Source organism: Berghia stephanieae, chromosome 2 (assembly GCF_034508935.2).
Source record: "Berghia stephanieae isolate SIO BIC M18660-M18661 chromosome 2, UCSD_Bste_1.3, whole genome shotgun sequence".
Classification (NCBI taxonomy): Eukaryota; Metazoa; Mollusca; class Gastropoda; order Nudibranchia; family Aeolidiidae; genus Berghia; species Berghia stephanieae.
Window position 1 is genome coordinate 5,761,762 of NC_088361.1, and position 16,101 is coordinate 5,777,862.

General features: G+C 37.4%; 1 protein-coding gene across 2 annotated transcripts in view; it reads right to left on the reverse strand.

Moving 5' to 3' along the window:
• LOC144964216 (thrombospondin type-1 domain-containing protein 4-like) overlaps positions 1-16,101 on the reverse strand; it is a 92,152-nt gene that overhangs the window by 14,287 nt on the left and 61,764 nt on the right. For both annotated transcript variants that reach the window (XM_078898229.1, XM_078898230.1), the window contains exons 7-14: positions 13,955-14,085; positions 12,965-13,172; positions 9,483-9,652; positions 8,734-8,839; positions 6,597-7,101; positions 4,854-5,176; positions 1,458-1,587; positions 272-473 (exon numbers count right to left, since the gene is read on the reverse strand). In XM_078898229.1, the coding sequence (XP_078754355.1) occupies positions 272-473; positions 1,458-1,587; positions 4,854-5,176; positions 6,597-7,101; positions 8,734-8,839; positions 9,483-9,652; positions 12,965-13,172; positions 13,955-14,085 (1,775 nt within the window). The remainder of the gene's footprint in view (positions 1-271; positions 474-1,457; positions 1,588-4,853; positions 5,177-6,596; positions 7,102-8,733; positions 8,840-9,482; positions 9,653-12,964; positions 13,173-13,954; positions 14,086-16,101) is intronic.

A 16,101-nucleotide genomic window follows, 5' to 3' on the forward strand; every position in this document is an offset into this window, starting at 1 on the left:
TTGAGAGTTTTTTTTTACCAAAATTAGAGTCATTTTAATCGATTGATATTTGAAGGACACGCTCTCTGGCCACATCTTTGAAGACGTGTCTTTCAGAGGAAGGCAATTAGCTGGTTATATATATATATATATATATATATATATATATATATATATATATATATATATATATATATATATATATATATATATATAACATGCCTTGAGCCATATTTTTGCATTAAGTTCGAAAATAAGCTCAATACGAAAGGTTGTAAAATGAATGACATACTTGAGACCAGTTTGAGGGTTTCCATTTGTAACAGGGATCAAGCTGACAATACTGTCGTGATTGTGGTCTCGGTTGAGGACACTTGTTGGAAGACACGGAGACAGTGAGAGAGGAAGAGACTCTTTGCTGGCAAACCACTTTTCTGTTACGGAGCCCCCTTCCGCAAGAAACACTGCAAGGGCTCCAATCATCGATAGACCAACTGTAGAATTAAGAGATAAACCGAAACATTAAGTATAACAAATTGTGTACCCTTCTTGAATAGTTCACTTTGGATTATATTCAAGGTTTTTGCGCTTACGATAAAATCCCACAGGGTGGTGCAGTATTACAAGTGATAGCTGTCAGATTAGGATTGTATCACGTTTGTGAAAGAATCACTATTTTCCTTAAAGGTTCTCATCTTTAGGGAAACCGGTGTTTCGTCCCCTTTTTGTTTTAACAGTTTTTGAGAGTATTGAAATAGATTTGGAGAATAAACGTACACTATTTTTCTTCTTGCCAGAGAATGATGCTCCAAACTGCAACTATACTGAATCCTTACAGACTTCGATGGACATGTCGTTGCCTTGTTAATAAATTAAATTATTTTCTAGTTTCAGAATACAATATCGGAGGGGAGTCTGCACGTGATGATTATTCTTCTAAGTCGTACAGTAAAAAGTAAAAGAATGATGGGGATGATCTATATTACCTTTCCATTTGCTCGAGGTCATTGTCACATTGCAAAATGTGCTCAAAGTGACCCACATAGTGAAAAGTGTTCACAGATTGAGAAATATCTAGCATCATTTTGCTCAGCATGACTCAGGATACGTTTACAACTTTTATAAAAAAGCAACGTGTTGACATTTATTGAGAAATGTCCAATCGTTGGACAGCAACAAATCATGTAATCTATGACTAGGTTGGACGAAAACATGAATATAAATAGTCCCATTTACTCTTACATATTATAGAATATTAACCAGCAGTAAACATCGATAGCCAAAATACTACCGCTTGGTGATATCCTCTCTGCCAATTTTGCAATACCTCTGTCCGATTTTCCTCAATCTGTGACACCCCTATGACGATATGAATTATATGTCTTCTTGTGTCAAAATATTTTGAATATTGTTCATTATCTGACTGGTGGATTATGTTGGCGAATAGTGGATTTGCTTTACGCAAACACAGGTCATACCTTGGTTCACATGGCTGGTTATTGCATACGACAGTTGTTGTTTCTGGTTTTACACTGAGGTCACAATCTTCGTCCACAACTTCCACTTGAGAGTCGCTTTTGATGCATATGACTCGTGTTTCTTGTAATCCTTGAATAAAAACAAATGTAAGTCCATATTCTAGAAATATGCTAGGTCGAAATGAATAATATGTATGTAAATGTTAATCACATAATATATTGTAACAATTCAGAAAATTAAGATTCGCCTTTTGCCTTCTTCAGGGCACAGACATGACACGTAAAAAGTGATAAGAAAAAAATACTTTTAAATAATGAAATACACAGGGAGAGATATAGTTGGAACGAAATTGTCGTCACTCATGTATTATTGTTTTTAGCCAGCCATTTTTATCAGTTCTCACTAAATTCCATCAATGAGATTATTAACGATCAAGGTTACACATAGTTTTGTGTGTCGGTAAGTTATATCTGGCTGGTGGAAGAAGATATAGTAGTCATGGTAAGTGAGCAAGTGATTTAATGTGATCGGCAGTGGGTTCACAGACGGAAAAAGGAGTTTACATTTAAAACAGAAAATAAAAGAGGAGAGGGGCAGGAGGGGCCATCTTTTGGTGGATAGAGTCGTAGAATAGGAGGGTGAGCGAGATAAAGGGATAGAGAAAAAGGTAAAGAAAGAGAGAGAGAGAGAGAGAGAGAGAGAGAGAGAGAGAGAGAGGAGAGAGAGAAGAGAGAGAGAGAGAAGAAAAGAGATAGATAGATAGATAGAGAGAGAGAGAGAGAGAGAGAGAGAGAGAGAGAGAGAGAGAGAGAGAGAGAGAGAGAGAGCTATTTGATTTTCCGACAAAAAGAAATTGGAACGCTTTTTTGCTTTGATTGTCTTGAACGCTTGCATCGGAATCAATCAAATCGCACCAAAGACCTGTTCAATTTTGCTTAATTGCCAATAAAACACTTTTAATGACTTGAATTATACAACAGCTTTTTTCTTTGTCTTTGTATAGAAAAAAAATACGATTGCATAATGTATTCAGCAGTATTCAATAGTGATTTGCTTATGGTCAGTCTATAATACACTCATTACACTGAGATATGAAGTGAATAGAAAAGTGCCAGAAGACAATAGAGAATAAAATTTTTCGCGGCGGTGGTGGGGTTTGAACCTGCGACCTTATTGGTACGACAACTCCGCCTGGCAGGTGAGAGCGTGGCTCTACCGTGTGAGCTATCCACGAACACAAAAATATTCGTTTCAAACTCAAAGTCATTACTAGATCCCTCTCTCACCCACTTCTTGAGACCGCCGATTCGTTCGTACACCACCATCGCGAATAATTTTGACCAGCAGTTAAGCCTAATAGCCAATATTCTCAACACAAACATATAACATAGAAACGATTGAGACATTGAGTATGCTCCGGTGTATGGGGTGAATTTTTAATTCAGAAAAGTGAGTGGAGCAGGCACTTATGTTGGTAACAACAAGATATGAAGTGAATAGAAAAGTGCCAGAAGACAATAGAGAATAAAAATTTTTCGCGGCGGTGGTGGGGTTTGAACCTGCGACCTTATTGGTACGACAACTCCGCCTGGCAGGTGAGAGCGTGGCTCTACCGTGTGAGCTATCCACGAACACAAAAATATTCGTTTCAAACTCAAAGTCATTACTAGATCCCTCTCTCACCCACTTCTTGAGACCGCCGATTCGTTCGTACACCACCATCGCGAATAATTTTGACCAGCAGTTAATCCTAATAGCCAATATTCTCAACACAAACATATAACATAGAAACGATTGAGACATTGAGTATGCTCCGGTGTATGGGGTGAATTTTTAATTCAGAAAAGTGAGTGGAGCAGGCACTTATGTTGGTAACAACAAGATATGAAGTGAATAGAAAAGTGCCAGAAGACAATAGAGAATAAAAATTTTTTGAGCATACTCAATGTCTCAATCGTTTCTATGTTATATGTTTGTGTTGAGAATATTGGCTATTAAGCTTAACTGCTGGTCAAAATTATTCGCGATGGTGGTGTACGAACGAATCGGCGATCTCAAGAAGTGGGTGAGAGAGGGATCTAGTAATGACTTTGAGTTTGAAACGAATATTTTTGTGTTCGTGGATAGCTCACACGGTAGAGCCACGCTCTCACCTGCCAGGCGGAGTTGTCGTACCAATAAGGTCGCAGGTTCAAACCCCACCACCGCCGCGAAAAATTTTTATTCTCTATTGTCTTCTGGCACTTTTCTATTCACTTCATATCTTGTTGTTACCAACATAAGTGCCTGCTCCACTCACTTTTCTGAATTAAAAATTCACCCCATACACCGGAGCATACTCAATGTCTCAATCGTTTCTATGTTATATGTTTGTGTTGAGAATATTGGCTATTAGGCTTAACTGCTGGTCAAAATTATTCGCGATGGTGGTGTACGAACGAATCGGCGGTCTCAAGAAGTGGGTGAGAGAGGGATCTAGTAATGACTTTGAGTTTGAAACGAATATTTTTGTGTTCGTGGATAGCTCACACGGTAGAGCCACGCTCTCACCTGCCAGGCGGAGTTGTCGTACCAATAAGGTCGCAGGTTCAAACCCCACCACCGCCGCGAAAAATTTTTATTCTCTATTGTCTTCTGGCACTTTTCTATTCACTTCATATCTTGTTGTTACCAACATAAGTGCCTGCTCCACTCACTTTTCTGAATTAAAAATTCACCCCATACACCGGAGCATACTCAATGTCTCAATCGTTTCTATGTTATATGTTTGTGTTGAGAATATTGGCTATTAGGCTTAACTGCTGGTCAAAATTATTCGCGATGGTGGTGTACGAACGAATCGGCGGTCTCAAGAAGTGGGTGAGAGAGGGATCTAGTAATGACTTTGAGTTTGAAACGAATATTTTTTGTTCGTGGATAGCTCACACGGTAGAGCCACGCTCTCACCTGCCAGGCGGAGTTGTCGTACCAATAAGGTCGCAGGTTCAAACCCCACCACCGCCGCGAAAAATTTTTTTCTCTATTGTCTTCTGGCACTTTCTATTCACTTCATATCTTGTTGTTACCAACATAAGTGCCTGCTCCACTCACTTTTCTGAATTAAAAATTCACTCATTACACTGCACGTATAGAGACATAATATAGAGCCAGGTATTGTCTACCCCAAAAAAAACGTCTCGGATTCTGCATGAAGATAAGAAAAGCATATCTGATGAATCGTAATGTAGACGAGCAAATATTATTCTAATGATAGAGCGAAGACAGACAAAGGTTATTGGAGCGGGTGTTCAAACCAAGTGGAGACATGTTAAGTGACAAGATCAGTCAACCAGATAGAAGAGGTTTTATGGAATAATATATCTTCGATACCGAAAATTGCATCGTACTAATCTTACCTCCACCACACTCCTCACTACAAACAGTGAACCCAGATATTCTCCATGAATATTCACCAACTTCAGATGCCACTCTCCGTCTGGAAGATTTGTTGTTATAATCGTTGGAAGTACTTCTTCTATTTGAGAATTCATTATTTAAAAGGCTAGCTTTATGTAAGTCCGATGTTTCACTATCGTTGTATCTGTTCTTTTCAAGATCATCACGAGAAAGAGGGGTGTTGTTGCTGACGCGTCGCCGTGAAAATAGTGATGAGGAGGACGTAGAAGAGGCAGATGATTTGGACAATAATGTAGAAGGCAGGGTTCTTTTACCATCGGGTCTGAGGAATAGATTGTACGAAACATGACGTCGATAACCAACAAAATAGTGGTCTATCTCTAAGTTATTTAAAAATACCCACAAAACTATAGCATTTATATTAGGGCAATAGCCACTAAACGTTCTCAAAGCGCTTTGTAGGACGAGGCATGACGCCTGCTCGTCGATCTTGCGTTGTTAACGGTCACGTAGTCATTTTACACATGAGTATCGCGAGAGAGTTATGAGTAAAGATCCTTTCCCGAGGACTCGACTATGCTTCGCTCAGAGCGGGTCTCGAACCCTGGACCTTCGATCCGAAGGCGAGAGTAATACACCTAGGCTACATAGCCGTACTTTGTAGAATAATATGCACGTTTCAGTATTAGTTTGTGGTTCTGGGGGGAAACCCGAGTTTACTGTAGCGAAATAACAAAATAAGAACAAAAATATTAGAACATACGAGTCGCCCCTATTATCCTTTGTTAAAAAAACGTAGCAGTTAAAAATATTTTTCTCTTCGTCATGCATACCGTTTTACTAAAAATAGATTCTAACGCGTTATGATATTATTCTGACACATTCTTAACATCAAATCGCTAAATTCGAGCACCAGTCGTAATAAAAAGTAATTAATTTGATAAGGAATAGTATTGGTGAGGTCAATGGAGGGGTATAATATTAAGAATTTTGAACCGCTGCGTTTGAAATTTTGAACATGTTCCCGATGCGCGGTCACGCAGCGGAATAGGATTCAATAGTCAGATGTCACGTCCGCCCAGCAGCTAGCAGCTTGGTTCTAAACAAAGAAAATCGGTACTTTTTATTATTTCTGCTGGTTAGAACGTTTCCACATGTCATATGATCAGAATGTATAAAAAGTCAAAACATGATCAGATTTATAATGTTTTTCTCCTCTGGATACACTTTTATGCTGGTCGGAGAAGTATTTCATATGGGCGTCCGCCATTGTTCCGATAATTTAGAACCAGTTACTAGGTTTACTATGCGTCATTACCAGGGAAGTGAAGTCACGACTGTTGAACCATAGTGGGGACTTGTTCAAAATTTCAAACGTTCAAGAATCGTATGGTCTGAGTGAGTCGGCTTATATGCATATAAAGAAGAAGACGAAGAAGATGATGATGATGATGATGAAGATGAAGAAGAAGAAGAAGAAGAAGAAGAAGAAGAAGAAGAAGAAGAAGAAGAAGAAGAAGAAGAAGAAGAAGAAGAAGAAGAAGAAGTAAAGAATAGGAAAAAAAAGTAATGAAGAATAGAAGAAACACCATTTTAGAATTAAAAATTGATATCATGTAAAATATCGCTCTTTAGTAAACGTAAGGAATTGTAGAAAAATCCATAATTTAAATTCATTCGATAATTTCATGGATCTATTGACATATTATTATTATATATTTAAAAACACAAAATGCAATTACCTTCTATCGTCCAAGCCTTTGGAATCGACAGATGTTGCCGTGGACTTGTGCGATGATGGTATTCTCCAATCAAGTCCGGATTTCACAGGAACGTCGCCAAGACCGTCCAGAGCACTGGTGTGGTAGTAATGACGGTATGGCAAGATTTGGCGGGATTTATGCCCATTTAAGTCGTTGCCCTTTAGAAATTTCACTTGGTTTTTTATGAGTTTTTTGCTTGGGACCAGTTTCTTTTTTCTCCCCTTATTGTATTTCTTTGAAGTTTTTCTCCTTGCTATAACATCATTGGATCTTGAGTTATTACGTCTTTGTTTTTTACCGCCAATTACTTTATCTTTTTTATAACGAACAATCTTTTGAGAGTCTCGAGATAATGGTGTATCATCTTGAATGTATTTGTCATCTTGATGCTGCTGAAATTGTTGCGTTTCCTCGGGATTCGTTTTCCAATCTTTGACATAATTTGGCCGCTCGTTTAATTGGATTTCAGCCATTCTCACAGGTTCTGAAGTAAGTTAAATAAAAGCAATTCAATCAATAAAGCAGTAAATAAAATATTCAATCAATTATTTTCAATCCATTGTACAGACTTACTTAAGTCAATTAAGCCTACAGATCTTTTTCAAGCGATCCTTAGATGTGAATGGAAATAATTATGTAAAGTGACCCAAGGATGTTGACAGTCCAACCCTGATAAGGAAAGTGGAAGACAAGACCGGTTGGCAGCAACTTATAATGGTCTTTCACTACAATGTTATGATGATCTATCCAGGCAGCGAAACCGTTGCCGCACTTGTCTACAGTCGCGAACCCGCTCGGTAGCTCCGTCGCAACGCAACGGCCAATTAGATACTCTGCAGTTTCATGTGGAAAGCAACCCCCCCCCCCCCCCCCCACTGAAAAAGCGTCGCTGCTGTTCGGCAGGTTCTCGACCACAGTCGATTTGCCGCCATTCAATGTCTCGTCTTCCTAGTACAGAAGCCTGGCAATTTCTCTCTCAGCTTCGAGGGGTCTACATCCACGAGGGACCGACTTCGTCCAATCCGACTTCCATTTCTTCAAAGCGATGTCCTCCTTCAGTGAACCAAAAAGATGGAAGTCCGAAAGTGTCAAGTCTGGTGAATACGGAGGGTGAGACGGCGTTGTCCATCGATTACCTCCCTTTTCCTGACACTTGTGTGTGGAAGGACATTTTAATGAAATGAAAAAGCAGTACTCGTACCATCTCCAAATCCGGTCTAACTCTAACTCGACGAATTCTTGTTGCTTGTCGCCTCAATGTCTATTTGACCCTGCTATCTCATCAAGAGAAGATCTTTTATCAGCTCTGGTAAATGCTTCTGTATTTATTTGACTCACTGAGTTGACACTGCTTGGACGGCGACCATCACAAGATTTTTCAAACAAAGACATGGTTGAGGGGGTTTCAGGTAAGGTTTTGGATTGCATCTCATTATCTTCTAAATGACAAGAAACACGTTCAACCCACCTAAAAACACTGCCTCTACAAATTTCCTGAGTTTTATAAACTTACATACGGCGTTTAAAAATGTTACTCGAAGTTTCTTCTTTGAAAACAAGAAATTCAATGACAGCTTCCTGTCGCTGACGGACTTCGTGGGGGCAGTCATTTTGAACTGCCATAACTTTGTCAAAATTTGACAGAATTGAAATTTTCTACTTTTAGTTAAAAGAGTACATGTGTAAGTTCAATTGAGCCAAATGTGACATCACATGGGAAAAGATATGAACTCAGTTGGACATTTGTCCCATTACTTTTTGACTCACCCCCGTAAATGTCAACAAATTCATGCAAATTGTATCGTCAATTGTTATAGTATAACGTTATTCTTACTGATCTTTCTCCAGCTCCAGAATTTTCAGAAGTTGTATACCATCTAAGACACAGGTTATTGCTTTCATTTCACTCCAAAGCGTTAAGAATGTTCTAAAACGGATCTCAGAAAACAAATTCTATGATACAGTGTTAATTTCTTATGGGCAAAATAAATCCGAAAATGAAAATTATTAATTATACCATAACAAATGAAACGGTTTCCGACGGCTGGTAAGAAGAGGGGTTTAAAACATTATCAAACTAGCAATCAACAATTGAATTTGCCCATCTCATTCTTACCTGTGTCACGTACGTTAGAGAGAACTTTTTCATCCCCTTCTTGTAATTCCTTGTTGGGTATGGTGTATGAATACATTATCCCTGGGTTTCTGCCAAAGTATAATAGCTGTAAAAAAAAAATCGTTATTTTATATTCGTTATTCGAATTTAAACTTAACAGTAGCTGCTAGTCTGTGTTGAACTGATACAAAATTATAAGGGTAATGAAATATAAATTTTTAATTGTGTGGTTTTAAAAAAATATCCACTTTCAAATCAAAGCATCATGAAGCGAGTTGATGATGTGAATCAGTAGAAACGCGCTGGAGCTCAGAAGAGTGAAAACAATAATGGAGTAACATTTGACACGCCTTTCCCTGAATTTGCAAACTATGTGACATGCGCTTATGTAGCAGAAACGGGCAAGAGATTTGGCGGCAGGCTTAGCTACCCCTGGGATCCATTAATAATAGCGGAGAGAAAAAATACCATAGCAATGGTTCCAGTCAATGTGGATTATTAAATTGCCGTCTTTCAGTTCCACATCACGGAACAGCACAGAGAGACCAGAAAGGCGGGACAAATAGACTGACCTTCAATACGTTGTCACCTCAAGGACGAGCTCGTAACTGGATGTCATTTGATAGCCACATAACCTTAATCTTTTGCTCCGCCAACATCCCTGGCCATCATTGTTCCTGTGGTTTCACCCGGAGGCAAAGCTATAATCATTTTTATCTTTTTTTCAAATATGGGAGTAATGTACAAACCTCTACTTGTACAGATGCATTGAGAGGCCCCTTTGCTGTAAGACATTCACCTCTACAACCACCTGTCCTCCACCTTTTATAGGTAAAAACGGTTCCAGCTCCTCTCACTTCTCCTGCGCGTTGCAGACGCAGGTTCCCATTGAGGAAGTATCCAAACTGTGTTGACAATGCTGAAAATAGATCAATTTAGATGAATAATTGAAAAAGGCTTTTTCGCACACTCTCACTGCACCCAGTGTAAAACGAGTACCTGGCCGTTGTCTCTGTCAAAGAAAAATGTAAATTTCGCCTTATTGATGCCATGCCTCGGCCTACATTTTAACTTTTACTGTTGGCTTGGGTCTCCTTGTAAATTCGCTTTGAGGACACCTAGTAGATACTGCCATATATATATATATATATATGTATATAAAAAAACTTGCGTTTACCATATGCACATAGTCTAATTTTATACAATGTCTTTTTCATTATTTACAAAAACATCATTACAGGTACAGAGAGTTGTTGTAAATGCTTGGTAGTGCACAATTATTTTTTTTCCAATTGGACGCGGACACAAGAGATACGTAAACACACAGAATATCGAATCTTTGCAAGCACACGACTACCATGCCTAATATCAACACTCATTCTCTGCATAATATGCAATGCAATTCCATTGGACATTGTGGACGGTAGAAATTACATCTTATTAGGCTTTTCATTGTGTTTCATTGCATTTCTGTGAGTTAATATTTTGTAATCTGGCCTATAAGGTGATATGCACAGTCAGATAAAACCTCGTTAATTTTTCTTATACAGTAATCGTAGCACACTTCATCAACCAAAGGGAAGGCAAATTTATTACCTTTCTTAATCAATCTATTGATATGGTCTTAATCGATTATTCTGGTATTTTCGGCCCATCTTGTCAAACGAAAGGAAAATTTACAATTAAAATAGAGACTTTTAATTGTTTCAGCATGCACCGTAAATGCATGGTTTTCTCACTCAATCAGGTCAAGCTTCGATTCTTATTCCAAAATGGGGGAAAAGAAAAAAAAATTAAGGGGGTGAGAGAGAGAGAGAGAGAGAGAGAGAGAGAGAGAGAGAGAGAGAGAGAGAGAGAGAGAGAGAGAGAGAAGGACCGAACTTTTAGGACAAGTAGATCCTTACATTAAGGCTACCATCTTTAAAAATTATTTTGACATGTTAATCATAATATAACCATTTTGCAGGTTTTTTCCCCAAGAAAAGGTTCGTTTTAATTAATCGATATTTGAAGGACGAAATTTTGGTCAAAAGTCTAAATACCTACATGTTTTATATTTTATTTTCAGAGTACGGAAAAATACACAATGAATATATTATTCAACTCCGATGAAAGATGAACAGCAAAAGTATAGTCAGATTGGAAATGTCGGACAGATGGTTTTTATTACAATATCTGAGGTCGTCCTGCATAATGCGACTCGTCAACAGTTTATGTCATTCTATATGCTCAGAGATAACATAATCTCACACATGCATGACAGGTGATATAATGTTTTATGATGAATTAATGGCAAAACATTATATCCCTATGATGGTAAATCAAAACAAAAAACACCTCCAACTCCAAAGTAAATAAATAAAACAAAACAAAACAACCATAATAAAACAGAACAAACGGAACAAAACATAGAAAAGAAAACAGAGATGAAGATCATTGAAAGAAACAAATGAGAAGGAAGGGAAAAAACAGTAACAAAAAACTGTTAAAACGTGAAAAACTTATCAATAAAGAGGAATTGTATTTTGAAACAAATCAAGCAATTGGATGGATAGAAGAAAAAAAGAATTCAAGCTTGGCATTCTTATAATGGCATTTCATCACCCGGCTCTTTGTTACTGTTTTTAGACCGCTAGGTGGGTGAATAGATCTCACCAAAATCCCTCAAAACACTAAACGTTAAAGGTTTCACACGTGTTGGCAGATTCATCAAGTGAGTATTTTACCTAAACCCATAGCATCAATAGGGACAAAATTAGCGATGTGACGTTGCCTAGCAACGGTTCTTTCCAAACTCAACAGAAAGAATCAAGCTGTGTCTTTGCGACGAGCACAGTTGTTTTCAAAGAGTAAATCGATGGAATATTTATTTGCTAAAATGGTTCAACGTTTTTCATCTGACAGTCGATATCGCTCGGAGAGGGACAGAGAGCCTGTTGGTTTTACCGATTTCCAAGTAAACCACTTTTGGTCGGTGTGAGTATAATCAAGAGGAAATGCCCTAACTTTGGAACCCTCTGGTGTCATTTGAGGCCTCAATTTAACTACGTGTGGAACGAATCAGGCGATTGGTACATGTCATGAACAAGCTATGTATGTCATGCTGTACTAGTAGTGGTGTTTGGTCATACCTTGTTTGTTTGTTTTTAACTAATTGTAATGATCGAGAATTTTATCTATATATGAAGTAAATCAATGATTTCAATAGGACAGAGAGTCGTGACGTCACACCTCCTGTTCAAAACTCATTGAAAGTGTGTAATTAACCAGTCCTTCAATTGAGTAATAATGATTAGGTTATATATTGAATAATAAGGTGTCAGAACTATTTTAGTAGCAGGGTGTAGCAGATTCTTAAGATTACGGGAAGTAAAATATAGAGAATGGGTGATCGTTATTGAGGAACAACATTTATTTAGGCTAGAAAATAAGATGCCATCACTCTGAAACCACAAAATTAGTTGCACAAGTTATGTATTTAATTCTCCAGAGGAGTGGTTTACACTTCCAATGAGATTTGAACCAGTGTTTTTGGCGTCACACTTCTGTTCCCTATTGTTAAAATCTGTTTCAGTGCATGTCTGACTGGATGATTGGTCCTCTTTATCTTGGCAGCAGCTTCTAATGGCGACACACTACTATGTAAATTCATCACCACATTCGTTTACCATTCGCGAACCCGCCCGGCGGAAGCTTCGTCACAAGGCAACGATCGACAGGATGCTCTGCGGTTTGAGCTCTTAACCACATCGGGTACATGTTTGGACAGGTTTTACCTTGGCGAAAACGTTATGAAGAAAAATAAATATTAAAAATTTGGAATTAAAAATGAACAAAATACCAAACAGTGAACGTTGAGCCAAACCATCCTTAACTCATTCATTCCTAACACCGACTATATCCGTAGTTAACCCGGGTTAATTTTACCCCATGCCTATTTATTAAATTTTTCTAAGACAAATTAAAGTATCAAAGCTAATGTTTTTAATTTTTACATGTTGATGGTAGTTGAATAAAACTATCTATGCACATGCTTATTGTTAAAACTTTTTTTCCAGTTTTGAAAAGTAGCAATAATCTCTAGATTGAGTTAAGCCAATAAAATCAATAATTAAAATCCAGAAAGACACGTTACATGTTGCTGTTGGTCAGCGACCCATTGTAAAGCGCTTTGAGCACATTTAGTGGATATTGCGCTATATAAAAGCTAAATTTCTTTTTATTTGCTCACCCAAGTGGTTTTTGCTACGGCCAATTTCTGTAATGTTGATTGAGCGGGCTCCTGTTGGAATAGTGGTCACGACGTTGTATCCCCGGTAGGTCAACTGTGTTCTTGTGAATATGCCCTTGACGACACTACACTTATCACCTTGACCTCCACAGACGCCGCAAATGTCCGCTCTTGTCCCCGATCCCAATATACCATCACAGCCGGATTTCTGAGAGAGTTATGAAACATTACAAGAGCAACCAATGGAAATATAACGTACGGGTACGGGTATCGGTAACTCTTGATTGACTCACACAGTCTTGCCCATCATTTAGTGTGCTAGTGAGACCAACCGTCTCAAAATGGTCTTATGTCGGGGTAATTTATATGCAAAAATTAATTTTATAATAGAAAATACGAAATTTGTGTTAATTTATTAGGTGTTATTGAGAAGAATGAATATTATTCTTAAATTGACAAAAATAAAAAATTCAAATTTCCAGGCATGTTGACAGTAAAATCTATCTTTTTTCATCTGATTCACCCCGACATCATACCGTGTTGAGCTGATGGGTCACAATTTTGTAAAATTGAGAAACGCTTTATATTAACAAATAACTTTTTTTTGGAAAACACTTTCTGGTATTTTAATTTAATTGACACGTAACAAACCAAAAGACGAGGTAGAATTGTGTGACACAGACCAAGAAGTATTTGTTTTAAGAGAGCAAACTCAATTTATGACAATCACTCAACTTTATGACTAACTGTTGGGCACAATTGTGTGGTTCAATCGTAAAACAATATCAATGCCCCTGTATCTTTGCAAATAAGCCAAATTGATCACACACACAGACACACAAACACACACACACAAACACACATGCACACATTACAGGCACTTCACTCCTCAACATTTTGTCATCGACACGCTGTCAAATACGTACGTTTATAAAATTAAGTATGTCTTATTACTATAACTACTGACAATACTATAAAAAATGTACTTACCATACATTTACCACTGAAACAAGCGGCAGTATTATCATCATTACAAGTTACACCGTCTTCTACAGAGGTCCTAAAACGGGCATAAAATCTATATTGAACTGACTTGCAAGAGAGTTCACATGGGAACTGTTCTGAAAGATCGACAACGTATACAACATTACTTTGAAGTTAATCTATACAAATAAAATGCATATGAATGTGGTCATATCATTTCAATATAACATAACATGTGGTATAGGGCAAAATAGGATAAGATCCTTTGAATGCCCTTAATATTAATTAGTAATGCCAGCCTGTGTAATAACAAGCAGAGGACAAACAATACAACAAGTTGAATGTTTCAAATATTTAGGCTTCAATGTAACATCCAATGGAAAATCAGATTGTGAAATAAAGAAAAGAATAGGTATGGCGAAGAATGCATTCAACCAGCTGCATACAATTATGAAAAACAGGAATATTAGCATGAAAACAAAAATCAAAGTCCTGGATTGCTATGTACTGTCTGTGCTGCTATATGGTTGTGAGAGCTGGACCATAAACAAGACCATGGTTAAAAGACTGGAGGCAGTGGAAATGTGGTTTTACAGAAGAATGATGAGGGTGTCATGGATGGAAAGGAAAAGAAATGAAGAAATTTTAGAAATGGCAAACAGAAAAAGATCACTGATAACAAAAATCATCAAACGCCAAATGGAATTTTTAGGACACATTATCCGCCACCCTGGTTTGGAAATACTCGCCTTGACTGGAAAGATGAATGGAAAAAGAATAAGAGGAAGACAAAGAATAACGTATTTGAAAGGGATAAGAACTTGGACAGATGAAGCTGAGAAAGGTGGCGCTGCTTTAATAGAATTGGCAAGAGATAGATCAGCTTGGCGGAAGATGACCTCCGACGTCTGCTTCAGATATGGAACTACATGAGAATGCCATAAATCTATTGATTAAATATTACAATAACGATACACGTGGTAAAGATAGTATTTCAACTTAAATGTACTCATGTGGTGTACAAACATATATCTTTAACCGTGACATGCAAAGGGCACACACAACCACACACACACACACACACACACACACACACACACACACATACACACGCGTATAGAAGATAACCATAATAATATAAAATGCATAATATATACATACAAGATTGAAAGCCATGTCAACAGCAGAGCAAACAAGTATTATTCGTCATATATAAATCTCCCATCATATAATTCCCTGTCTACTAACACCTTGAAATAATCCATAGATTTTGCATTCTTTGTTTCAAATTTCAAACTGTTCCATTTCTGAACAATACGAATACCGAACCAGTTTTGTCTTATGTTTGTTTTGCATCTAGAGACAAAAATCTTAAACTTGTCCCCTCTAGTAAAAGTAATATTAGAATATGAAAAAAAATCAGAAAAGTCTATCCTATCCAGACCATGTACCAATCTATAAACCTGAATTAAATCCCCACGAATTCTTCTATATTTCAAACTGGGTAAGTCAAGAAATTCTAACCTTTCCTTGTAAGATAAATACTGTATTGTATAAATTTTTTTGGTAGCTCTCCTCTGTACACTTTCAATACTAATAGATTGTCTTTTTATATAATGGGCTCCAGATGCAATTTCCGTATTCTAGAATTGGTCGAACGAGCGATTTATACAAATATAAAAATGTGGTTTTATAAAGACTTATAAAGGTTCTATATATTATTCCCATCATTCTGTTTGCAAGGCTTACACAATTATCAATATGTAAATCAAAATTCAAATGTGAATCAAAAGTAACTCCCACATCCTTTTCATAAGGCACAACGGAAAGTAGATTTGACATAGAAGTATCGGTAAAATAATTATGACATGGATTATTTTTTCCTATATGTAATACTTTACATTTCGAAACATTAAAATCCAAATGCCATGTTGTAGACCATTTGAAAAGTGAAAATATATCATTTTGTAGAATGTTATAAAGAGTTTCTGACCCATAGACCGCAATGTGTAAAATTGGGTGAACATATCTCCAACAAAAGAACGTTGTCGAACGGATGTCCCCAAGGCTGTGTGAGTTCCCCAATCCTGTACATCTTATACACCAACGACTGCAGACCATCCTTTGAAAATTGTTTTATAGTGAAATATGCA